Source organism: Charadrius vociferus, unplaced genomic scaffold (genome assembly GCF_000708025.1).
Source record: "Charadrius vociferus isolate BGI_N301 unplaced genomic scaffold, ASM70802v2 scaffold340, whole genome shotgun sequence".
In the NCBI taxonomy this organism is placed as follows: Eukaryota; Metazoa; Chordata; class Aves; order Charadriiformes; family Charadriidae; genus Charadrius; species Charadrius vociferus.
Window position 1 is genome coordinate 2,176,025 of NW_009646631.1, and position 22,635 is coordinate 2,198,659.

General features: G+C 35.3%; 1 protein-coding gene across 1 annotated transcript in view; it reads left to right on the top strand.

Annotated features, from left to right (window-relative positions):
• Window positions 1-22,635, top strand: part of UBR2 (ubiquitin protein ligase E3 component n-recognin 2) — a 51,654-nt gene that overhangs the window by 23,376 nt on the left and 5,643 nt on the right. Inside the window, exons 15-40 of the mRNA XM_009888472.1 lie at window positions 92-153; window positions 966-1,076; window positions 2,933-2,998; window positions 4,358-4,480; window positions 4,862-4,925; window positions 5,227-5,351; window positions 6,681-6,733; window positions 6,991-7,093; window positions 7,659-7,707; window positions 8,068-8,222; window positions 9,355-9,457; window positions 10,216-10,325; window positions 10,582-10,662; window positions 11,421-11,602; window positions 12,310-12,509; window positions 13,375-13,468; window positions 14,838-14,999; window positions 15,376-15,473; window positions 16,079-16,151; window positions 16,951-17,099; window positions 17,207-17,262; window positions 17,678-17,774; window positions 19,946-20,013; window positions 20,534-20,669; window positions 21,290-21,380; window positions 21,880-22,010. Of these exons, the coding sequence (XP_009886774.1) occupies window positions 92-153; window positions 966-1,076; window positions 2,933-2,998; window positions 4,358-4,480; window positions 4,862-4,925; window positions 5,227-5,351; window positions 6,681-6,733; window positions 6,991-7,093; window positions 7,659-7,707; window positions 8,068-8,222; window positions 9,355-9,457; window positions 10,216-10,325; window positions 10,582-10,662; window positions 11,421-11,602; window positions 12,310-12,509; window positions 13,375-13,468; window positions 14,838-14,999; window positions 15,376-15,473; window positions 16,079-16,151; window positions 16,951-17,099; window positions 17,207-17,262; window positions 17,678-17,774; window positions 19,946-20,013; window positions 20,534-20,669; window positions 21,290-21,380; window positions 21,880-22,010 (2,742 nt within the window). The remainder of the gene's footprint in view (window positions 1-91; window positions 154-965; window positions 1,077-2,932; window positions 2,999-4,357; window positions 4,481-4,861; window positions 4,926-5,226; window positions 5,352-6,680; window positions 6,734-6,990; window positions 7,094-7,658; window positions 7,708-8,067; window positions 8,223-9,354; window positions 9,458-10,215; window positions 10,326-10,581; window positions 10,663-11,420; window positions 11,603-12,309; window positions 12,510-13,374; window positions 13,469-14,837; window positions 15,000-15,375; window positions 15,474-16,078; window positions 16,152-16,950; window positions 17,100-17,206; window positions 17,263-17,677; window positions 17,775-19,945; window positions 20,014-20,533; window positions 20,670-21,289; window positions 21,381-21,879; window positions 22,011-22,635) is intronic.

Here is a 22,635-nt window from a genome sequence, read left to right on the forward strand (position 1 = left end):
AGTAAATTAGATGACCTTTTTTGTCCTATTTGAATTATATAAAATATTGTGTGTAATATCATGTATGTATTTGTTTCATGTATTTATGTAGGCTTGCATGTTTTGCTGAGTAAAACTGAAGTGGCATATAAGTTTCCAGAGCTGCTGCCCCTGGTATGTAATTAAATGTAGCATATTCATTAAATATAATTAATGCTGAACGTGAAGTTGGTCATGTAAGCGTAGGATATTATTAAATAAAACAAAGGACTTTTTTGCTATGAATTCTGTTTAGAGATACTATCTTTAGTAGATAAAATTACCTCTTAAAAGATTAATATCTAGATATTCACGACTGGAACATTAGCAATCAGTATTGCTCTCTTAAATACCTTAAGACTCAGGTTTAAGGTTGGTATTTTATTCTTCGTGCATTACCTTCTTTTTGTAGTAGAAGCTGTTTTTAGGAACTCCTGGCAGGACCTGATTCCTTCTCCTTGGCCTGGGTTCTGATTTTCTTCCCTAGCTGTTTCTTGCTTCCTGCATGTTCTTACTGATATGATGTTTCTTCAAGGGGAAGTTAAAAAGATTAAGATAAATAAAAAGAGGAGAAAACAAAACTGGGAGAAGAAATCTCAGTGTCTTTTGAAAGAAGGGTGTTTAACCTTTGAATGAAAGAGGGCAAATGACAATGTTATTAAATTGATAATGCTGATGTTTTAAAATATGAAACCTGCTGTCTTTAAGAATAAACTAAAGCCCTTGTGGAGTACTTCTGTGGAGCAAAGAGAATGTAAGGTTGGTCAACAACGACTGGATAGATTGTGAATAGGCTCATCAAACTTCTGTAATATGTGTATTGGATTTGCTTCTCTTTTGTATTGCCAAAACATTTTAATGAACACAAATATCATCCTCCTTCATTTCAGTCCCATTTTCTTTTATTTTCTCTGTATATATCAAAATATTGCATTTTCTTAATGCAGAGTGAACTTAGCCCGCCTATGTTAATAGAACATCCACTACGATGCCTAGTCCTATGTGCCCAGGTGCATGCAGGGATGTGGAGAAGAAATGGGTTCTCTCTTGTTAATCAGGTAAGTACGTAGTAGCTGTAGAATCACTGCTTTCTGATAACTCCCCCAAGATAATTTCAGACCTCAAAATCTTCCCTTTCTGTATTGATTTTAAATTTCAATTAAGTAAATCTTATGGAAGGTAGTGTGAGGTAGGCATTTATGTCAACACTCACAACGTTTGAATATTTGTGCTTTTAAACAGGTCTTTGGTTTCTTAGTCAGAAGTTGCTTTTTGTTTGAGGGCTGCTGCAGTGCTCAGTGAACTTAGTCCTCTATATGTAAAGAAGTTTTGGTATAATGCAGTTAGTGACTCCTAGCCTTTTTACTGTATACTGTCCAACAGCAACATGCAGTGCAGAATTAGATCTGTGCATCTTCAGTAACGCATTCATCACCTTCACATAAAATTGTCTCAAATATAAAAATATGCACCATTAAGATATTATTACTATTTATGTTTATAAATTAATTGAAGTCCAAGGACGACACAGAAGCATTAGAACGAGCGTAGAACTGAGTGTTTCTTGGCTTTTTTCTCTCATGCTTCTGGAGAACAGTTCTTTCTGTGTTTCTACAAACCAGATCTTAGGTGTTTCAAGCATAACAACTATAAAATGGGTACTGTAGTGTCAGTGCCACCCACCAGGGTGATCGGATAAAGTTATTTTTCTTAGCGACACATAGATACAACAGAAATAGGATTTTGTTCTGTGAGGTGCTAACTCGATTTATTTGCAAGAAACTTCTTTCCCTCTCATAAGCCCCCATCTTCATTAGATAATTGCAATGCATGTGTGCTAGGAGGCTGAATTACGCTGCTCAAACATATCATATTCTGACACTTCTTGCCTCTTAACTTAAAGGATCTTTATAAGGTGATGTCCTTTCTTGTCATTATTAAGGCAAGAGGAGCTCTGGTTATGTACAAATATAGCGGCACCATATTACTGTAGACACACATCAAATCTGAAATTTCAGCATAGCTTTTGATGGAGAAATAAGTCTCTGTGTTGATTTCTCCTGGTTGTCAGCACCTTGAAGTTAAGAGCCTGGTTTAGTTTAGTTAATATGGCTCCCACAGTCTGGTAGTCCTTTCTCTTTCCTTTCGCTATGGAGAGCTCATGTTCAGCCAGGTCCTTTTGAATATTTTCCCAGAAGATTGGAATGGGCATCTATGTGTGGATTATTAGTGTGGGGAAGAAAGGGAAGGTGTGCCCAGCTCTCTTCCATGTAATTCTGGTGAGAAATGGTGTGTCTCTAGAGGAAAGTTCAGCATGCTGAAAAATGTTCCCAGTCCCAGGTAGAAACTTGACAGCCCTCTTGAGTATTCCTTAATTGTGGTAGAGTCAACCTTTCCCACATTTCAGTGCCATGCAGTGACTGCTGTGTTGCTACCGCTTGGTGTGGTACTGTTGAGTTCACTCCCAGGATGGTTTAGTTAAGTATGGTTCTATCACAATATTAATATTTTGCTGAAACTGACAATTCCTGAAAGATTATCTCTCAAATAATTAAAAGCAATTCATGGAGCAAAGACCATTTCTCCAGCTGCAAGGGTTTTCTGTCCTGTGAATTTCAAACGGTTAATTGCTAAACAAGTAGATATATTAAAATGTAGCCCAAAGAGGTCCACAGGATTTTTCGTTCTATGTTTATGTAGGCCTTAGATCAATACAACCCAGCCAGCGACTATGCTGTTTTGTGCTACATAAAAATGCTTTTTGCATACAAATATATCTGGTTATTTTTTTCAAATCACAGATTCATGTTTTGTTTGCTAATACTGTATAACAAAGTTTATTCTTCCAGAATGAAAATAAGTTTAGATAAAATCTAATGTTTGTTAATTATTGTGGTTTGTTTTTTTGTTTCAGATTTATTACTATCATAATGTGAAGTGCAGGAGGGAGATGTTTGACAAGGACATAGTAATGCTTCAGGTAACTACATGTACCAGTTTGCATTTTTATCAAGCATTTTCTGGATATGTGTGCATTTGTTTTTAGTTCCATCAGAACCTTTAAATGACAAGGAAAAAAGTCAGGTTTTGTGGAAGGTCTTCTATTTTTTATTGTATCTGTGTCTTTATACGATAATTTGTAAAGGAAATACTGTTGTGGTAATCCTTGTTTTTTAAATATATTGTGGAAAGTGCAGAATTTTCTGTGTAATGCGTATGTTATGCTACATCTTCAAGAATGTAATATTTTGGCTAATGGGTCATGCTGTACTGGCAGTTGTGTGAGTCTACAGGTCTTCAGTAATGTACTCAATGTATGTGTTGTCTCTTCTCCCTCCCTTCAAAGTTGGTATCTACAATGCTGGATAGAAAGTGGAACCCCATATAGTAGTTTGTGAAGAAGAAATTTTAAAAATCTGGCAGTCTACTTAGCTCTGACACAGAGAGGTGTGGTTCATTACTTCAACACTGAGAGTGTCAAAAACTAAAATTTGCAGCTTGGGGCACGTAGTTCACCTAGATGGCAAAATCTTTTCTCAGGAAGTCCCTTAAATCTTACCTAGAGTTAGCAGTGCCCAATACGATGGGTACATCCTGAGTTACTTCAGCTTTCACACATATTTCCCTGAGCCTTGATCTACCCCTATATTTTAATGATCATCTGCAGCTGCCCATTTGGGTAGATATCCTTGAGTTTTGCTGGAAATCATTCTGTCTTAAAGATGGTCCCATTAGCAATAGTAAACTAAGGACAAGTATTTGTAATTGGCTAACTTAGATACATTGTTTAATAAACAGAAAAAAACATTGGCCAGTAGTTTGCAGAATTGGAAGTAAATGTTTGTGGCTACACTGAAACATTAGTATTCTTTCCAGGAAGGTCTGGGAAGTCTTCCTAAAGTCTAAAGTCTTTAGCCTTGGTTTTGAGGATCAGAATTCATATTTAAAATCTTTGTGCTGTATACTAAGTGATATTATGCCTTCTAAAAGTTGAGCCAGTAGGAACAGGATTGTAGAGACAAAACCAACCAACCAAAAGTTTTTAATTGAATTGTATTCAGAGTATTCGAAATAAAGGATTAATTCTGAATGTTTTGCACTTAAAAGGACATCAGAAATTACTTATAAAGCGTAGGACCTTATTTGTCAAACGTACTGTCACTTGTGTTATTGGAGACCTAAGGGAGTAAACTTAAGTAATTAAATCTTCATGCTCAGGATGGAGAGAGGAATGAATTTCATAAAGGATGTACTGTGAACATTGTATATAAATATACAAACATGCTATAATAAAACCCAATCTGTTTTCTGTTTATAATAATTATTTTTTCTTTAATAGACAGGTGTGTCTATGATGGATCCAAATCACTTCTTGATGATAATGCTGAGTCGCTTTGAACTTTATCAGATATTTAGTACCCCAGACTATGGCAAAAGATTTAGCACAGAAAATACTAACAAGGTATTTTATGTACTACTGCAATAGAAAATCTGCATTTTTGTTTTTGAAAGTGTATCAGATGCTGTTGTGTGAGACTGTGCAGTTTCTTCATAAAAATGCAAAACCTATTGTATTATAATTTCGTTTGACCAGTTTGAAATATGCATAAATATTTTTTTCCTGTCACACTGGTAGATGTCAGAAACCGATGAGTAATTTTTGCATTAAGAAGTTTAAGGCAGTTATGATTGCATTTCAGCATAGCTTAATTTGGGAGTGCTAAGGGTGAAGACAGGCAATGTTTTGAAGCCCTGGAAAAATATTTTCGGCATATGGAATAATTCTTTTACCCTTAGTTGAAAAATGTAAATTCTTTTTTTTTGTCTGTTTATTTTAATTCAGGATGTTGTTCAACAAAATAACACTCTTATAGAAGAGATGCTATACCTCATTATAATGATTGTTGGTAAGTTCAGAATACATTTAATTAATTTTTAAAGTTTAGTCTCTTCAATGGTCTGGAATGAGCATTATTCATTATCACCTCAAGTTCAGTTCTATTTTGAACTTCCTGTAGTTCTGACTTTTTTCCTAGGGGAAAAACCTTGAAACTAGCTTGTATTATCGTAATGAAGTTTTGAACACTGGTGGGTGGACAAAAAATTTCACAGAAGAGACTTATTTTCCAGTCTTCTCCTTTAAGTTGCAAAAGAAGAGAAATAAATGTTTAAAATCCTTAAATAAAAAGTTATATTTTGTTTTTACAGGTGAAAGATTCAGTCCTGGAGTAGGACAGGTAAATGCAACAGATGAAATCAAACGAGAGATCATCCATCAGCTGAGCATCAGGCCAATGGCTCACAGTGAATTGGTAAAGGCATTACCTGAAGATGTAAGTAACTTGGGGGTGAGGGGGGGAAAAGCAACTTCAACTGTATAAGGCTGATTGCTCTGATTGCTGAAATTTTTTCTTACGCAAGTTTATTCCACTTAATGTGGAATGGGAGCAGCGTGATTATGCTAAGAGTAAGGTTAGCTTCAGGACAGCTTAATAGTTGTCATGGAGAAGGTAGGAAAGAGCTATAGAAGAAGAAATAACACATGAAAGAGGCAGGAGCCTGAGGGCTTCTTCAGCTCTTCTCTCTTCTTTTTTTTATACGTTCGTTATCAGGCCATCTGGCCAGCCGTCGCTGCAGTCCGCTTGTGAATGCAGAATAGACATATGGAAGTGGGTTGTTGGAGCTATCCAGAAATATAAGCTGTTATATTTTAAAGCCTAGCAGTAATTGGAAAGACATGGAATCAGACACGGTATAACAACTTGTGTAACACAGATGCTTCATTTGCATGGACAGAAACATTTACCTGAATTCCGGTATGAGTGGTTTTGTAGGATAGCACAGCTGTCTTTTTTTTTTTTTTTTCATTTTTTTTTTACAGTATTTTTGAAATAATCTTTTAAACATGGTTTTCGAAAGCAGTCAAAATTCAAAAGTTAATCTTTTACTATACTGGTAGTACTTTTAATGATAAATTCTGAAATATTTCTCATTGTTCTAAATATTTTAAACTTAAACAATTTAAAAAGTCAAATTTTAGGATAGCATCATGATTTTTTAAAAAATAATTTAAGGTTAGATGAAAGCAAACTAGGATTTAAGCTAGACTTCTAAATTGTATTGTCAGTCTTTAATACTTTTTCCCTGGCCTGTTAACTGCTGTGAATATGTATTGCAGGAAGGGGATGGGAATATTAAAAGGTAATTTGTGTATGAATTAGTGTTACATACTTGAGCTGATTTCTCTTGCTGCCTCTTGTGGTTGTTTTACCATTTTTCAGTGACTTGTCTTTTTAGCTTTCCTATATTTATTTCATTTTAAAGGCCTAGAAACCAGAAATTGACTGTTTTTTCCTAATATACATTGAGTAGCCTAACTTCAGAGTTTTCTTCTGTTACTGTTACATCCAAGTTTATTACGACGATGGAAAATAGTAAAAATTAAACACTTAAAATGGCATGATTTTTTTAAAAATACTTTTTGCCGAAATGGTATTCATGAATGTATTTTCATGTTACGTGCTTTAGTGTTCTCTTCAGTGCCAGTAAAATGGCTTTGTACTACATTCATTTTGCATGCTTATCTAGTGTTGAATGATATTTGACTGTGTTTAATCCAAGAACTATAGTAACACACTGTCTTTCCTTTTCACTCAATGTAGGAGAACAGAGAGACAGGAATGGAAAGTGTGATTGAAGAAGTGGCATGTTTCAAGTATGTTTCCCTTTATTCTAATGTTGCAACTTTAAAAATGGACTGTCTAAATTAGTGAAAATGAGAGAATATAAGAAAGGGAGCTGTGTCATGGTGTCTTCCCGTGGCTTTACTCACGGGCATCATTCTAACACTGTTACTTATTTTATTTCTAGAATTGCTATTGAGCAGTGTTTTTCACCTGTTCTGGTTAATCATTTATGCGCAGATGTTAATACCTACAAAACATAAGGGATTTTTTTGTTTTGTTTTTGTAGGAAACCTGGATTAACAGGCAGAGGGCTGTATGAATTAAAACCAGAATGTGCCAAGAACTTCAATCTATATTTCTATCACTTTTCAAGGGCAGAGCAATCAAAGGTACCTAGTAATTTAACTCTTTCTGTTTTGTGTCTTTTTTGGTTTGCTTTTTTCCAAAGCTTAGTTCTGTGAAGAAGTATTATCAGCTGGCTAAAAGTTAACTTTTAAAAGTTAATTTATTTTAGAATGTTAAAAATTCACCCAAGATTTTGCAGTAATTTTTGTGTCACCGGATCCTATACTCTATACAAAACTGCTAAAATCAGAGGCCCTTTAGGAGCTTGTTTGTGGGTTCTCTTGAGTCTTATTTTACTGAAAGTATTTAAACAATCTATATTTTTGCTTATCTTTGTGGAAATTACCAGTTTAGCTCAGACTTGTCTTACAATTTTATGCTACAAGAATTTAGACTGACTCAAGATGAAAGATTAATTTTGAAGATGCATGCCCTACTTTACAAGTAGAATGTAAGACAAACGGGAAAGACATGGAAGCTTTCTTGTTTTATTTAAGTCTGGGGAAAGGGGGGAAAACCAGTAACAATGTAATAAAGCATGAATGCTCTTTTATTAGTTTTATATTTGTACAGGTTTTGAGTAATATTGGCATCATTCTTCTATTTCAGGCAGAGGAAGCACAGAGAAAGCTGAAAAGACAGAACAGAGAAGATACAGGTATTTCTCTTTGAGAGAAGATGGGAGGAGAGGGAAGCACCTATCAAACTGTATATTGTCCTGTTCTTGGGTTAGCCAGAAATTGGTTGAAAATGTAGCAATTTCCCTTATGCCTGCCTGATTATAGACAGGAATCTGATCTGTCGTGGAACTAGCCTTCTGCATGGCTTATTCATTTGGCTTTTCTGTTACATGAAAGCCGTGTTGGCTGTTACAGCCTGTTACCTGTTATGCGGTTTATCAAGCAACTGTATGCTGTCTTGGATTAAGCTGTTAAGCTGTTTGAAAGTCAGACATTTTATGTGGGTGTTGCAAATTTTAGAGATGCTGAAATGTCAAAGGCACAAATTTCCCTTTCAGCGCTTCCACCGCCAGCTCTTCCTCCTTTCTGCCCACTTTTCGCAAGTCTGGTTAATATTCTGCAATCTGATGTGATGCTCTGCATTATGGGAACTATACTGCAGTGGGCAGTAGAACACAATGGCTATGCCTGGTCAGAGTCCATGCTGCAAAGGGTATGTTTCCTTATTTAAAATTATGCTTATGCTAGAGGAAGTAATATGTAGTATAGCATTTTAGCACAGGTTTATAGATTTGGGTTGTTTACTTGGTGTCTGATGTATCCAGGATACTTGGAGAAATAAATGGTGTTTTCTGATACAGAAGACTAGGGAAACCCCACTGCCTCAGATGCAATTTATTTTTAGAAATGAGTGGAAGACAGTAGTAAATTTCTAATGGGATGCACACCAGAGGGAAGACTTCTGTTTGAATCAGTTGAAATAGCGTTTACTGTGGTAGAGAACCAGCTTATCTGAGTTGTTGCATACTAAGTAAAGCACATTGACTTTTTCTTGATGTTCTTTTGCTTATTTTCAGTTTAGGCTAAATCACTTTAGAAAAAATCATAAAAGCACAGAAAAGAATTTTTCTAACTTGAAAGTGTACCAACTTTGGGAAACTCAACTTTTTGTGCCTTACTATTTATGATCTTTAGAAACCTGGAGGGTTACTGTGGATTTTGTTGTCTATGATGGTCACTTTCTGGGGTGTGCAGAGAACTGCCATCAAAGGGCTGTTCGTATTGGTCAGGGTTGTTGGTTTAGTGTCCAAACCCAAACTTTTCAAAAATATTGATGGATTTTTAAATAACATTTTGCAGTGAAACCCCAGCTTTGAAATTAAGTATTATTTTTTTTACATTCATTCTTATTGGGTGTCTGTTACTTTTTAGAGCTAAGTTAACATAAGCTATTCTGTGTAACAAAAAGTTGAAAATGGAACAATATATCACTGTTAAAAAGCACAACAAAAATTGAAGAATATAGTTACATTTAGGTAATAACATACAATTGCTAGGGAGAAAGCTAAGAAGCACTGAATTCTCAAACAGAAGGATACAAGTGGTATAATGTGTTGGTTTTGTTTTTTTTTTAATCTGGCAAAGTTTCAAGAATTTGTAAACAAGTGCTGTTACTTCTGTGTAATGTATCTTTAAATTTATGTATATAGAAATAACTTCAAATATATTCTTACTTTATAATTTTATTGTATGACTTCCTTATCTCTTAATGAATTACCCAAACTATATAAAGAGATTATATGGATTATTTAAGAAAAGAACTAAATTTTACAATTGTTACTTAGGTTTTGCATTTGCTTGGAATGGCACTACAAGAAGAAAAACAACATCTGGAGAATCTCAGTGAGGAGAATGTTGTAACATTTACCTTCACTCAGAAAATATCAAGTATGCCTTTCTTTTCAAATGTATAGCAAATTCTAAATAACTGGAAGTGTCAGTATCTCATATTTTATTCTTCTGAAACAGTATTTACCATAAGAGTATGTATGTTTATCCATCACAATTTTACGAAGTTGACTATACGTATGTCCCTTTCATATGTGTAGATTCTGTAATAGAAGCAATACTAAAGGCCTTTTCTAGAGGAGAAATCCAAAAGTTGAATAATTCCCAGTAAATCTTGATGCTTAATATCTTTAAGTAGTGTCTTTACAAAGATTACTGTACATGATCAGATACTACAGTTACAAAAACTGTAGCTGCTTTCTTAAATGGTCTTTTAATCTTGACTCTCCTTTGTATCTTCTGACTAGTGCCTCTGTTTTTACTAAGACATGAAAGTTGCTAAGACTTTCCAATTTAAAATAGGTGGAAAATAAAATATTGGGAGTTCTACACGGCAGCTCCCAAGATGAAAACAGCAAGGGAGCACATACAGTGCATTTGTCTTATAAGAAAATATAGTCAGCGATCAAGACTTTTAAGAGTATTTCCTCTAACTTTATGGGATTTAGAGGGTATTCGTGAAAATATTTAAGGGGAGGGGGAATGAAAGTTGCATTTTATGCCTGTTTGTTGAAGGAATTCTTCAGCAGTTGAACATATGCAAGTGTTGGGTTTTGGTTTTTATTGTTTTCAATGTTAGTGCATTATTAGTTTGTTAGGTAACAGTATAATCGGTTGTTGTCATATTTTTTTCTCAGAACCAGGAGAGGCACCCAATAATTCCCCTAGTATACTAGCTATGCTAGAAACATTGCAAAATGCACCTCATCTGGAAGTGCACAAAGACATGATCAGATGGATATTGAAGGTAAATATATTTTATATAACTGCTGAAAATCATGGAAAGAAGATTTTTGAAACTCTTGTAATTATATTGGGATGATTTCCTTATTTCCCATGTTGATTTGTTGTGCCTTCTTTTTGCTTCTTCTGGAATCCAACACTGCACATTGTCTGGCCAGTATTATAGTATACACAGTTACATTGACATGTCACAAACAAATTAAGTGATGTTGGTTTTTGGGTTTGTGGTTGGTTTGTTTTGTTTGTTTTTTTTCTTACAGACTTTTAATACTATTAAGAAGCTAAGAGAAAGCTCTTCTACAAGTCCTGTGGCTGAGACAGAAGGAAATATTATGGAGGAGGTAAAAGCAAGATGTAACAGTTAGCTGATCTGGAACAGGTCTGGGTTGTGACTAGCAAAGGACTTTGTTTCTAATTGCATCTCTAAATCAAAGATGGGAAACATCAGTGATTTCTGAAATTCTGTCTCACAGCTGCTAGATCAAACCTGTTTGTTTGAAAGACCTATCGGGAGAGTCCCTGGACTGTTTTTCTTTGCTTTATATATTGTAGTCTCCAAATCTTTGGCAAGTTTACTGCTTAGAACTGTTTGTAGTACTGATCGCAGTATTAAAGGATTCTGCTCTTCCCATAATTTTGCACTCCTTGGAAAGTTGTTAAAGGAAATGGTATCTATGCATTTTACCATGCAGGTCATTCCAGATAAGCTCTGCTGATTCATTTATCTCGACATGATATTCTAGATGCTAAACAAAACCTTGGAGCACTATAGTCCATTTAGGAATACAGCTAGTGTGGAGGAAGAGCAGCACTAGACACCTGTCACCTTTTTATCTTATGAATGCTCAAAGGGAAGAGAAATACAAAATACAGTTACAGGTTGAGGGGGAGAAATACCCTTCTGGATCTGCAGTTCTACGTGGCATTGAACATGAGCTAAAGGAAAGGGGGTACAAAATAACTTTATGGTAGACTTTCCTTTCGCCTTTTTGTGAGATTTTCATTGTTTGGAAGTTAGTACAAGTTACACATAGCAGTAACTAAAATTGTCTGTTGCAACAAGATTTTAAAAATGACTGAGTGAACAATACAATTTCAGAGTTCACGTGATAAAGACAAAGCTGAAAGGAAGCGAAAAGCTGAGATTGCCAGACTGCGCAGGGAAAAGATCATGGCCCAGATGTCTGAGATGCAACGGCACTTCATTAATGAAAACAAAGAACTCTTTCAGCAGACTTTGGAAGAGTTAGATACTTCAACCTCCGGAGTAGATGAAAATAGGTAAAGAAATCTCATTTACATTTTTTTCCTTTAACTTTTACATCAGATTGTCCTATTGTTACTGCTTTAAAAAGCACTTTTTTTCTAGTCTTGAAGGAAAACTATTCATCAGGGTTTTTTGAGACCAAAAAAGCAGCAGTAAATGGAATGCTTTCCTCTTTTTGTCAAGATGGTGGGGTAAATACTGATTTCTCCCTTGTCCCATCCTCATAGTGCTCAACGTAAACAGGCAAATAATTTTTTTATATAAAATCATCCAGTAAATTTTTAATAATACTGAAGAGCCTATGCTATTAAACACGGTAATTTGGAAAAAGCTGATTATCTGCCTGTTGAAGGTCTGAAGGAAAATCTACGTGTAGTTGGAAATATGACTTGAAGCATGTGAATGATTTTGTGGGGAGGTGGAGAGTGTTTTCAGAATTTGTCATGCACTTAAGGGATGATGATGATGGAGGGTTGCAGATATAGTTTCTGTGTTAAACTGGAGTGGGTAATATTGCAACGCCACTATTGGGAGGGTATGAATTTTTTCTGGAAAGTTTGTTCTATTTCTGGGGACATAGGAATTGTATAAACGCCAAAACTATTTTTGTCAGAGAGCATTTATCATAAAGCTAAAAACCTCACTAATCACATTCAAATGATGATCTGATTTGTAATGTTTTTCAAATAATTTGCTCACTAGCATTCTTTGAATATTCTAGCCCTGTAATTTCGGATGCAAAACTCACAGCCTTGGGACCAGAGCAAACTAGAGTAGCTGAACACAGACAGGTTGTTATGTGTATATTGTGTCAGGAGGAACAAGAAGTTAAAGTCGACAGCAGGGCTATGGTCTTGGCAGCATTTATTCAGCGATCAACTGTGTTGTCTAAAAATAGAAGCAAAATTATTCCAGACCCTGGTAAGTAGTGTTCATAGTTGTCTTCAATGTTAATGAATATCAGAGTCATTATAATGACCACATGCTTTCTTTTGGGACTGTAGCATTACCTTCTTATTTTAACTGTGTAATTGTGGATGACCTCATTGTAATAAGTGGCAAAACTCCCATATTTTTATCGAGATAGAAATTTGTGTTCTAAATAATGTAAAACCACTGCAAAGCATTATCTAAACGTTCTGCCAGCCATTTATGACAAATTATTTGTAACTATTAAAAAAACCCTTTAAAATCAGAAGTGTTTGTTCTTAAAAGTATTCCTGTACCGTTAGAGGGAGAAGAGGTGTTGATGTAGTGCTATAAAAGCACAAGATACACATTTCCTGTCCTCTCAGTTATACAAACTGAAATGCCTCTTAGCAAGAATAAAAAAATGTTTCGATTTAGGTAACTTTGTGAAACAGATCACAGTGATCAATGGCATTGTTACAAAGGTTTCTCTCTGGATTCTGTGTACGTAAAAACAAAAAATTTCTGCACTGAATCATTTTGCGCTCTCACGGTGAAGATTAATGTTCTTAGACTTGTTTAATGGTACTGAACCACCAAAACTGCAGGTAGATCTTGGGGACGTTTACTAGGGCCCAGCACCTCTGAAAGCTTGGTTTGAAGTCTCACAACGGTACATGCACTCAAAACAAAATGACATGATAGTTGTAAATGATCTAAACAGTTTAAGTTGTTGTGGATTAGTAATATGTTTTATGCTTCATCAAATGACTTGTGATAAAGTTTAATAATAACACAAATGTGGTAACATTTATCTGCAATTAACTCTTTTGATAAATGTTTATTTCAAAGTTGGTTTGTTTTATTTTAAATACAGAAAAATATGACCCGTTATTCATGCACCCAGATCTGTCATGCGGAACACACACAGGTAGCTGTGGACATATTATGCATGCTCATTGTTGGCAAAGGTAAAAAGCTACATTTAAGTTTTTTCTCCAAATAGCATGTCATGCCATCAGTTTGCCTAATGTCACTAGTTTTAATGGCAAAATCACTACTGTGTAGTAAATTTAAAAAGGAATGTCAGGAAGCGATCAAAACAGCTTTCTTTTGGGAGGAAAAAAAAAAAAGTAGTAAAAATCATTATAATAAATGCTGTAAACAAGTTCAAAGTAATTTTCTTTACTATCTGTCATCTCGGTAAAGAAGAATCTGAAGCCACACATGGCAGCTTTCATTCCCTTTGGTTTTTTATCCGTATGCATAATCCCCTGTGGTGCACCTATATCTGCACACTGAAGCTCAGATTTTTGGGGTGTTTTTTGCAGTACAATAAGACATGTTCCTGTTGCTTCGTGTGCTCTTTACCGAAGTTTTAAATGGCAGTGCATCACTTGAACTCTTAATTCCTCCATCATGTTTATTTTGAACATCTGTGACCTATTTCAAGTTCATCTTCAACAAGAAGTAAATTTTATCCTTTGTTCTTAGGGTTTTTTTAAAAACCCTTTTTCAGCTATTTTTATTCTTTAATTTTTGGAGGGGGATAATGTGCTTAGTGCTATATGGTGCCACTGCCATGTGGCAAATGCAAACCATTCAAGCCTCTGACTTCGATTAGGCCCTTCTTTGGTCCTTGGCATGGTGTCTGACGTCCCTGGTTTCAAACTCTGCCATGTGCGTGAAGAGTGTTGGGAGCTCTCAGATTCTGTGGCTGTAACCGTGTGGTGATCCTAGTGCAGGTTTCATTTGTGGTCTTTGATATCACTGCTCACTGTGTTCTTTGTCTTCTTGTGTAGCTCATGTACAGTCCTGTGTGGTTGCCATTAACTCCTGGAAATGTCCTTAGGTGCCTGTATTCAGACCATTTTTGGGTCACTGTTGGGCATGGTCGAAACCATTCCAGAGGTTTCTGGAATAGCAGTTACATTTAGTGAAGCAGTGAATTAGGTTCCTTTTTCATATAGGATTCAGAGATCAGCCACCAGATTTTCCCATTGCTGCTCTGTTGTGGCCTGTAATGGAATATGCACATGGATAATGTTCATGGCACCTCCCTTAAAATCTCATGTAAAAGTTCGGAATTTTATTTTTTTAAATCCTTCGACATTCTATCTACCTTTCACCCTCAGGCTTTTTTTCCTAAATAGAAATTGCTAAAGTTCAGACTTAATAGCCTGCAGTTAGTAATGTCAGAGGGTAGAGCTTTCTGCTTCATATAATTCTCTTATGTATATTTGGGAAAAGGCAAAATAGTGTCTTCATGAGAATTCATTAGTTTATATGTTAAAGTAACGTTTTAATAATTTGCTACTAATACCTTGGTCTTTTATAAAGGTATTTTGATGCTGTCCAAGCAAAAGAGCAACGAAGACAACAAAGATTACGAGTACACACAAGTTACGATGTAGAAAACGGTGAATTCCTTTGCCCTCTCTGTGAATGCTTAAGCAACACCGTTATTCCTCTGCTTCCTCCACCAAGAGTTTTGTTTAACAGGTCTGTTTGCTTTATAAATGTCCTCAATAAATGTAAAAAAAAACAAAAAAAACAAACAATCCCAAACAAGCCACACCCCCAAAGCCTCTTTCAAAATGTTTATTATCTTCTGTTTTGATTATCTCAAATGGATTGCCTGCCTGCTTATTTTAGTTTATGGACCTTCCTTGGTTATTGTACAGTATGGAATTTAGAGTATGAAAGGACAGTAAAGTGTAGGACCTGCAGGAAAAGAACTGAAGGTAGAGGAACATGTGGGCAACAGAGAAAGAACCTGTTGAGAAACAGAGGAACATGGACTGCCTATGAAGTACTACTTCTGGATATAGTTTGTTCCTAACTAATGTGTGTATTCTGTTTATATATTTTTGGACAGGTTAGACTTTTCAGGCCAACCAAACCTAGCTCAGTGGATCAAAACAATATCCCAGCAAATAAAAGCACTGTATTTACTTCGAGATGAAGACTGTGCAAGTAAGTCTGAAGAAATATGTATATTTGTATGTGAAAATCATAGAATCATTTAGGTTGGAAAAGACCCTTCAATCATCGAATCAAACCGTTAACCTAACACCACCAAGTCCACCAATAAACCATGTCCCTAAGCACCATGTCTACGTGTCTTTTAAATACCTTCAGAGATGGTGACTCAACCAATTCCCTGGGAAGCCTGATCCAATGTTTGATAGCCCTTTCGGTAAAGAAATTTTTCCTAATATCCAGTCTAAATCTGCCCTCCCTCCCCCCACCCCAGCACAGCTTGAGGACGTTTCCTCTTGTTGCACCGCTTGTTACTTGGGAGAACAAGCAGACGCCCACCTCATTGCAGCCTCCTTTCAGGTAGTTGTGGAGAACAATAAAGTCTCATCTCAAACTCCTGTTCTCCAGACTGAACAACCCCAGTTCATGAAAAAGAGCAAGTGTTACAGTTCTGCCACAGTGGACTTGAGAGATGGTGGCAAAAGTGGCAAGAATAGCTCAGAATTTCAGTTTCTGGTGATGTGCTCATGCACCTTTTTATAATGTAAAAATTATGTATAGGTGAATAATTGGTGTTTTATTACTTCTTGTTTGTACAGGCAATTCTGGTAATTCAGAAAAAATGGATCAACTGCATTTACCTGAAGGATTTAAACCAGATTTCAAACCGAAGTATGTATTTACGTCTTAATTGTTAAAACTTCATCATGAAATGGTACTAGGATGTGACTTCTGTGCTGGAAGATCTCACTAATTAAGGCAAAAACATGAATTTTGCCTTAATTAGAAAAGTTGATCCTATTATTACGATGGTATTGAAGTCCAACCCACAAGTAGTAAATAATGCAGTAGAATTTCAGAGGCTGATGTGATGCATGGATGTGCAGAGACAATGCTGCTGTTGTATAATTTTCAACATCAGGATTAAGCTTTCTTTCCCTGTCACTTGTAACTGGATGAAGGACTCCTCATTATAGCTCAGCACTACAAGTAAAACATCCAGAAAGACTATGGAATGCAGTATATGTTAATGTGTAATTTCAAGCACTGTGGTGTGTTTGTATTTGAGACTACCCCTTCTTCACTTGAGGAGAAAGTAAGGAAATTTGTTACATGGTACAGACATTTATCTGCCAACTGCACACAAAAATGCAAGATGCCTATCCTAACTGATGACAGATTTTTCTATGAGTCACACACAGTTCTTTTAATTTCGTCTTAACTGTATTATGTTTGAAGACTGGATATTCTTATGTTAAAAAATGAGATTGGTTCCAATCAAAAAATAATTGGGAATGTATCTGTCACAGAAAAGAGGTTGCAGAATACCAGATCCAAAGAAAGATGCTGAAGTTCTCACTTAAATTTTAAAAATCCAGGTGTTCAGCTATAGGGTGAATGCTCATCCTTATAAGTACTGTGCTGCCAGTGGAGAAAAAATGAATTAGTTATATTGTTTTCTTTGTTTCAGGAATCCTTACTCTGAGAGCATAAAAGAGATGTTGACAACGTTTGGTACAGCAACATACAAAGTAGGCTTGAAGGTTCATCCAAATGAAGAAGATCCGCGTGTACCTATAATGTGCTGGGGAAGTTGTGCTTACACGATACAGACTATAGGTACTAATGCATTCATTTTGCTCCTGTATATGCGTATTTCAGATTTAGTTAAATTGATGGCATTGAAATATTTTGGGCGTTTGTTTTTTGTTTTTTTTATTTTCCAGAACGAATTTTAGCTGATGAAGATAAACCATTATTTGGTCATTTACCTTGTCGACAGGTAAGGATCAAGTCACAATTCTTCTCTGAATCAGTGGAAAGAGAGGGAGTTATGCTTCTTTAATGCAGAATATCTAAATTTTAAGTTATGGTTATTTAATAGGTTTATTTGTTGGCTCCCACTGCTTAGCCAATCAGTATCTGATTATTAATCTATGTAAAAATCAAATCTAGCAAAACTATTACCTTTTTTTTTCCTATAAATGCGTAGTTCAGTAAGGCCAGAGTTTCTTGAGGTAACAGTCAAAATAAGAATACTGAAGGGAACTTGTATATTTGCATAAACATAAGTATCTTTGTCATATACTTAGACACTAAAACTGCTCCCATAAACTGCAGCTGAGGGGCCTGAAAAGAATGCTGTAAGTCAAAAGACCTTTTCATATTGAGGAACTTCTTTTTCTTTGTTTTTAAAGGATGACTGCCTTACATCATTAACAAGATTTGCAGCAGCTCATTGGACAGTTTCATCTCTTTCGGCAGTACAGGGTCACTTTTGTACTCTCTTAGCATGTAAGTTCACTGCCTTATTCTGGTTTTCACATACAGATATAAAAAGATGCTTACAGAATGATTGTTAGTCTTGATTACAAGATGATTGTTTTATGTAGAGGCTTTAAGCAATAGAGCAAAGGCTGGTATTTTCACATGTGTACTTATGCATGTTTGATCATACCGTGGGGAGAAAAAAAAAAAGACATCTCTCTTGGTCTGCAGTTCCAAGATAAATTTCAAGAGAAGCATGGATATTTTGCTGTGAAGGAGTTCTGTTGATTCTTCACAGCATTTATATTGCTGCTTTTAGAAAAGTACCTAGAGGAAAGGAGAATGAAGCATGGTCCTTCACAAAAGAAAAGTGGAAGTTTAAAGAGGAGGAAATTAAGTTTAATACAGTATTGAAAGGAAACAGGATTATTTGCAGAGGTCTGTAATAGATCTGCAAACTTCTCTGCTTTTGAAAAGTAGGATCTGTGGTAAGACAGGACTTACTATGTAATGTCACATATTAGTTGAGAATTTTAATGACAACAGCCAAAAAGTTCCAAGCTTGAAGCATTTTTAGATACAGGTGAAAAGTCTGAAGTTCGATCTGATGCATGAGAGGACTATTCTGAATGGGTACTGCAAAATGGGATAATTTTAATATTTACAGTCAGTAGAGCAGGGAAACTTTTAAAATGCATTCATATACTGAAGTTACTCGTACAATTGATACCAACTACTTCAGCGAACAGTTGGCAGCTTTACGGGAAGGAACTTAATTAACATCAGTTTGTAGCAGTAATGATTAAGCCGTTTTCTATGTGAAGCAGAAGAGAAAATGTTGCTAGATATTTGGCTGGAACTTTGTAGTATATAGTGTTCTGCATGCTTTGGGTTTTCTTGAAAAGAGGAATTCATGTTTCTTCAAAGCTCCTCTTCCCTCCAGCTGACAGAAGCAACTGTACTACTTTTATTTTTATGAAGGAAAAGTGTTTGCTATTTTACTTTATTTTTCAAGGCTAGGAATAAGGAAAATTATTAGACTTTGATCTGTCAGTATTCTATGAACTATTTCTACATAAAGATAAATTATTGAATAAAAAAGTAGCTTTGGAAGTCCCTTGCTCTGGTCACATTTTCGATAGAAGCATTTTTTTAGACTTTTGGGTTGAGTTCTGTGGCTTATATGCTTACAAAAGTAAAAACATTTGAAATCTGAGTGGTGGTGAAATGTTTGATAATAAAGGAGCTTCAGAATGTCACAAATCTTCAGCTGTTAATTTTCTATCCAGCAAGGCAGCAGTCTTCAAAGGAAGTATTTTGAAGTTATTATGAGACGATTTTTTACTGTAGTAGTGTTTTTAAACTTGGCAGCTTAATGCTTATAGCTACATTGTAAAACTATTCTCATAGCTTCAGTTTGAACTCTCTTATTGTAAATCAGATTTTACTGCTTGGAGTAAAGAAGTTTGCAACCCTTCCTTGCTTGTTGTTTTAAATAGATTGTAACGTTTCCAAGACACTTTATGTTTGCTTTTAGATGGAGTTTACTCCATTACTTAGAATTTATGAAGTGTGTGAATTTCTGTTGACAGCTTCAGTTAATACTTTGTGGTTACTGTGAATGTGAATACTACAGAGGTAGACCAATACTTAGCTCTTTCTTCATTAGAGATAAAATAATGAATTTAAGAGACTCTTTAGCGATGCATTTTTGAGTCCGTAAGGCAAATTAGTTATGTGAGGCTAACTTAGGGAACCTTATAAAGCTAAACAAATTGCAGACATTTCCTTTGAACAGCTGGCTAACGGACAACAATTGGTATTTCCGTTTAGTCACTAGTGTTTGAGCTTATTTCTGGGTCATAGCTTGAGATAATCTCATTTTATCTCCCACTGGAAACCTAAGTAATGAGCACAAGTCACTATGGGAGTAGTAAATAGCAGCACTTAGTTTGTTATAGTTATTTTGGGTTTGTTTCATTTCAATACAGTATAGTCAAGTAGGCAAGAGTCTTTTCCAGTAATGTTGAACAACCCTTGAATTCACACCTTTCTGGCCAAAACAGGTACATTTGTATTTTAAGTACTTTAAGCGTATAAACCGAGGAGATGGCTCTCATTTTGTAACTTAAGTACATTAAAATCTTTTCACATAAATGTTCAATTAATACATTTCTTTTCCTCTCTAAAATACTCAGCACTGGTGCCTAATGAAAAAAATGGGAATCTTCCTTGCATACTTGATATTGACATGTTTCATTTATTGGTAAGTATTCTTTAATGTATATTAATGATGGTTTGATCCAGTAGGTGCTATGTCAAAACTTCATTGAAAACTTTCTCTTTACTCTGAGTTAGGAGCCTTTCAAAATGTTAAGTTTTTTAATATTTTTTACTAATTAATACAATTTAAAGACTTTTTGTTGCAAGTATTCTTATCTATAAATAAAAAAGGGGTAAAATGAGGCAGAATGTATACTCCTTGGATGTTAGAAAAAAACTCAACCAAACAAAAATCCCCACCAAAAAAACCCCTCAAACAAAACCCAACAAAAGCAATCCTCCCAACAAACCACAAACAAAAAATAGCAAACGCCCAAACAAACAGACCCCCTAAAAACGTGATAGTTAATCACTGTTCCCTTAAATAATGGCTGACTAATTAGCTTCAAAATTAGCCTTATGAGGTGTGCTGCCTTCAGAGGGTATAGTTGCAGCATGAGGAGAGAAAATGGGAAGATTCAAAAAGAAAAAGCATATAGCAGCTTTCTTGTTTTCTTTTACAGGTAAGCTTAGTGCTCTCTTCCCCTGCCATACATTGTCAGGATTTTTCAGGGGTTAGTCTTGGCACTGGAGATCTTCACCTGTTTCATCTTGTCACTATGGCACACATAATACAAATTTTACTTACCTCATCAACAGGTAATGCCACTTTCTTTCAACTTTTATTGCAATCTGTACTTGGGAAACACTTAAGGTGCTAATAGCAAAAGTATGCAGTTAACAGTAGCAAAATAAAATTGCTGGTGTTCTCTTTCAGCCCATAGAAAGTATTGATAAATTGTAGGCAACGGAAGTTCAGTCTTTAGTCTTTATTGCTTAACACTGGAGGATTTTTGGAGTGTAGCTAGTCATGAATCCTGGCTTGCCGGCTAATATAGCGGTGCCTGGAAGTGTTCATTACAGACACTTGGCTTTAGGCATTGCATGATGAATAAGTTGCAGTTAGCAAAGTAAGCAATCTATGTATCTTCTGGCAAGAGAAACCGGATAAGGTGTAGTATGCCAAAAGCAAAGAACTGTCCAAGCAAGGATATTAAGAAACCCAACCAATCAAACAAGTAAACCAACACCTCACTGGAGTTGACAGGAGCATAAACTTACCACATAAGATGTGCAGCAGAAAACTTTTTTCCAGTACATCATATTGTAGTACAGCGGAATGTTTCACTTCATTTTGGCCTTTTTCTCAAAACCTGAAAAATTACATTCTTGCTGTGTAAACATGTATATATGAAGTAACTTGCTTTTTATTTCTTCAGAAGAGAATGGCATGGATCAAGAAAACACTAACAGTGAAGAGGAAGTAGCTGTACTTACACTGTATAAATTTCTTTGCCAGTGTACAGGAAGGTAAAGGGACAATCTTTTGATAAAACTTCGTAATATTTTCTCCCTCCTGGACTGAATTCTATATACCAACGCTGTCAAAGATGAGACTTTTAACTTAGGAACTCTTGTATCTTGTTTCTTACCTGCTACTTTAGCTAGAATTTTCAAGTAACTAATCCTATAAATTCCTCTGTGTTCATGAAGATGATGCTCCAGAACAATTTTTTTTTTTTAGTCGGTTTGCAGGTGTGTGGAATCTGGAATTGACAGTGTCTGAGTACAGTATCTGAAATGTCTATGCAAAATCTTACTTAATTTACTGTCCCAGGTGGTTACATTTTTATGAATCTCTGTTTCATTGTTTTTCTTGGAATTAGCTTTGAAATAAATACTTTGCATAATGCTTATTTCAACAGAAGTTAGTAATTTAATATGAAGTGTGACTGAAGATTTACTAAATAGAGCTCTCAGACTGAAATGATTGAATAAAAGCAAACTTTTTTAATTGTGTTTTCTTAAGTGCCTTGAAAGAAATTTCCTCAGGCTGGCACCTGTGGAGGAGTCTAAAAGCTGGAATCATGCCTTTCCTGAGATGTTCTGCTTTGTTTTTCCATTACTTAAATGGAGTCCCAGCACCCTCAGAACTGCAAGGTACTGCCTACTTTGTATTAACTCAGCTTTTCAAAAGATACAAGCATTAGATTGAAACACTCTTTTCTGAAGGAGCTGAATGAATGTATGTGGGTTTGTTGCCAGTACAGAATCATATCTGCGTAATGAAAAAGGAAAAATAAAACCACATTAACAAAACACTCAAGAAGAAAGAATTGTTTCCTTTTTAAAAATGCGTTTTTTAATATCAAGGCCAGTGCTGTTCTAGATTATTTAAAACAGAAACTGATGCTCTTCTGTTAAAAAGTGAAATATTGATTATTTTAAAGCTATTGATTACTGTTTTCAAATGAGACCTGCTTTTGCTTGCATTGATTTCATTCAAATTAACGTCCACTAAAAATTAAAATCTCCAAATACTCTGATGTTAACATTCTACCCCAAATGATCGATGTTATTAACATACTTCACCGTCCTCCACATATGGTGTATATAGGGACTGAATGTAAATCTGAAGATACTATTTACAATAATAAGTAGGTGCACATTGCTTCAGGATTCACATGTTTAAAATGAAGTATGATACGTGGTGCTGAGCTGATATGAGAAGAGCTACAGAACTTGTCAAATGTTTTCTTCATATATAGCTTCTTCACAAATTCTG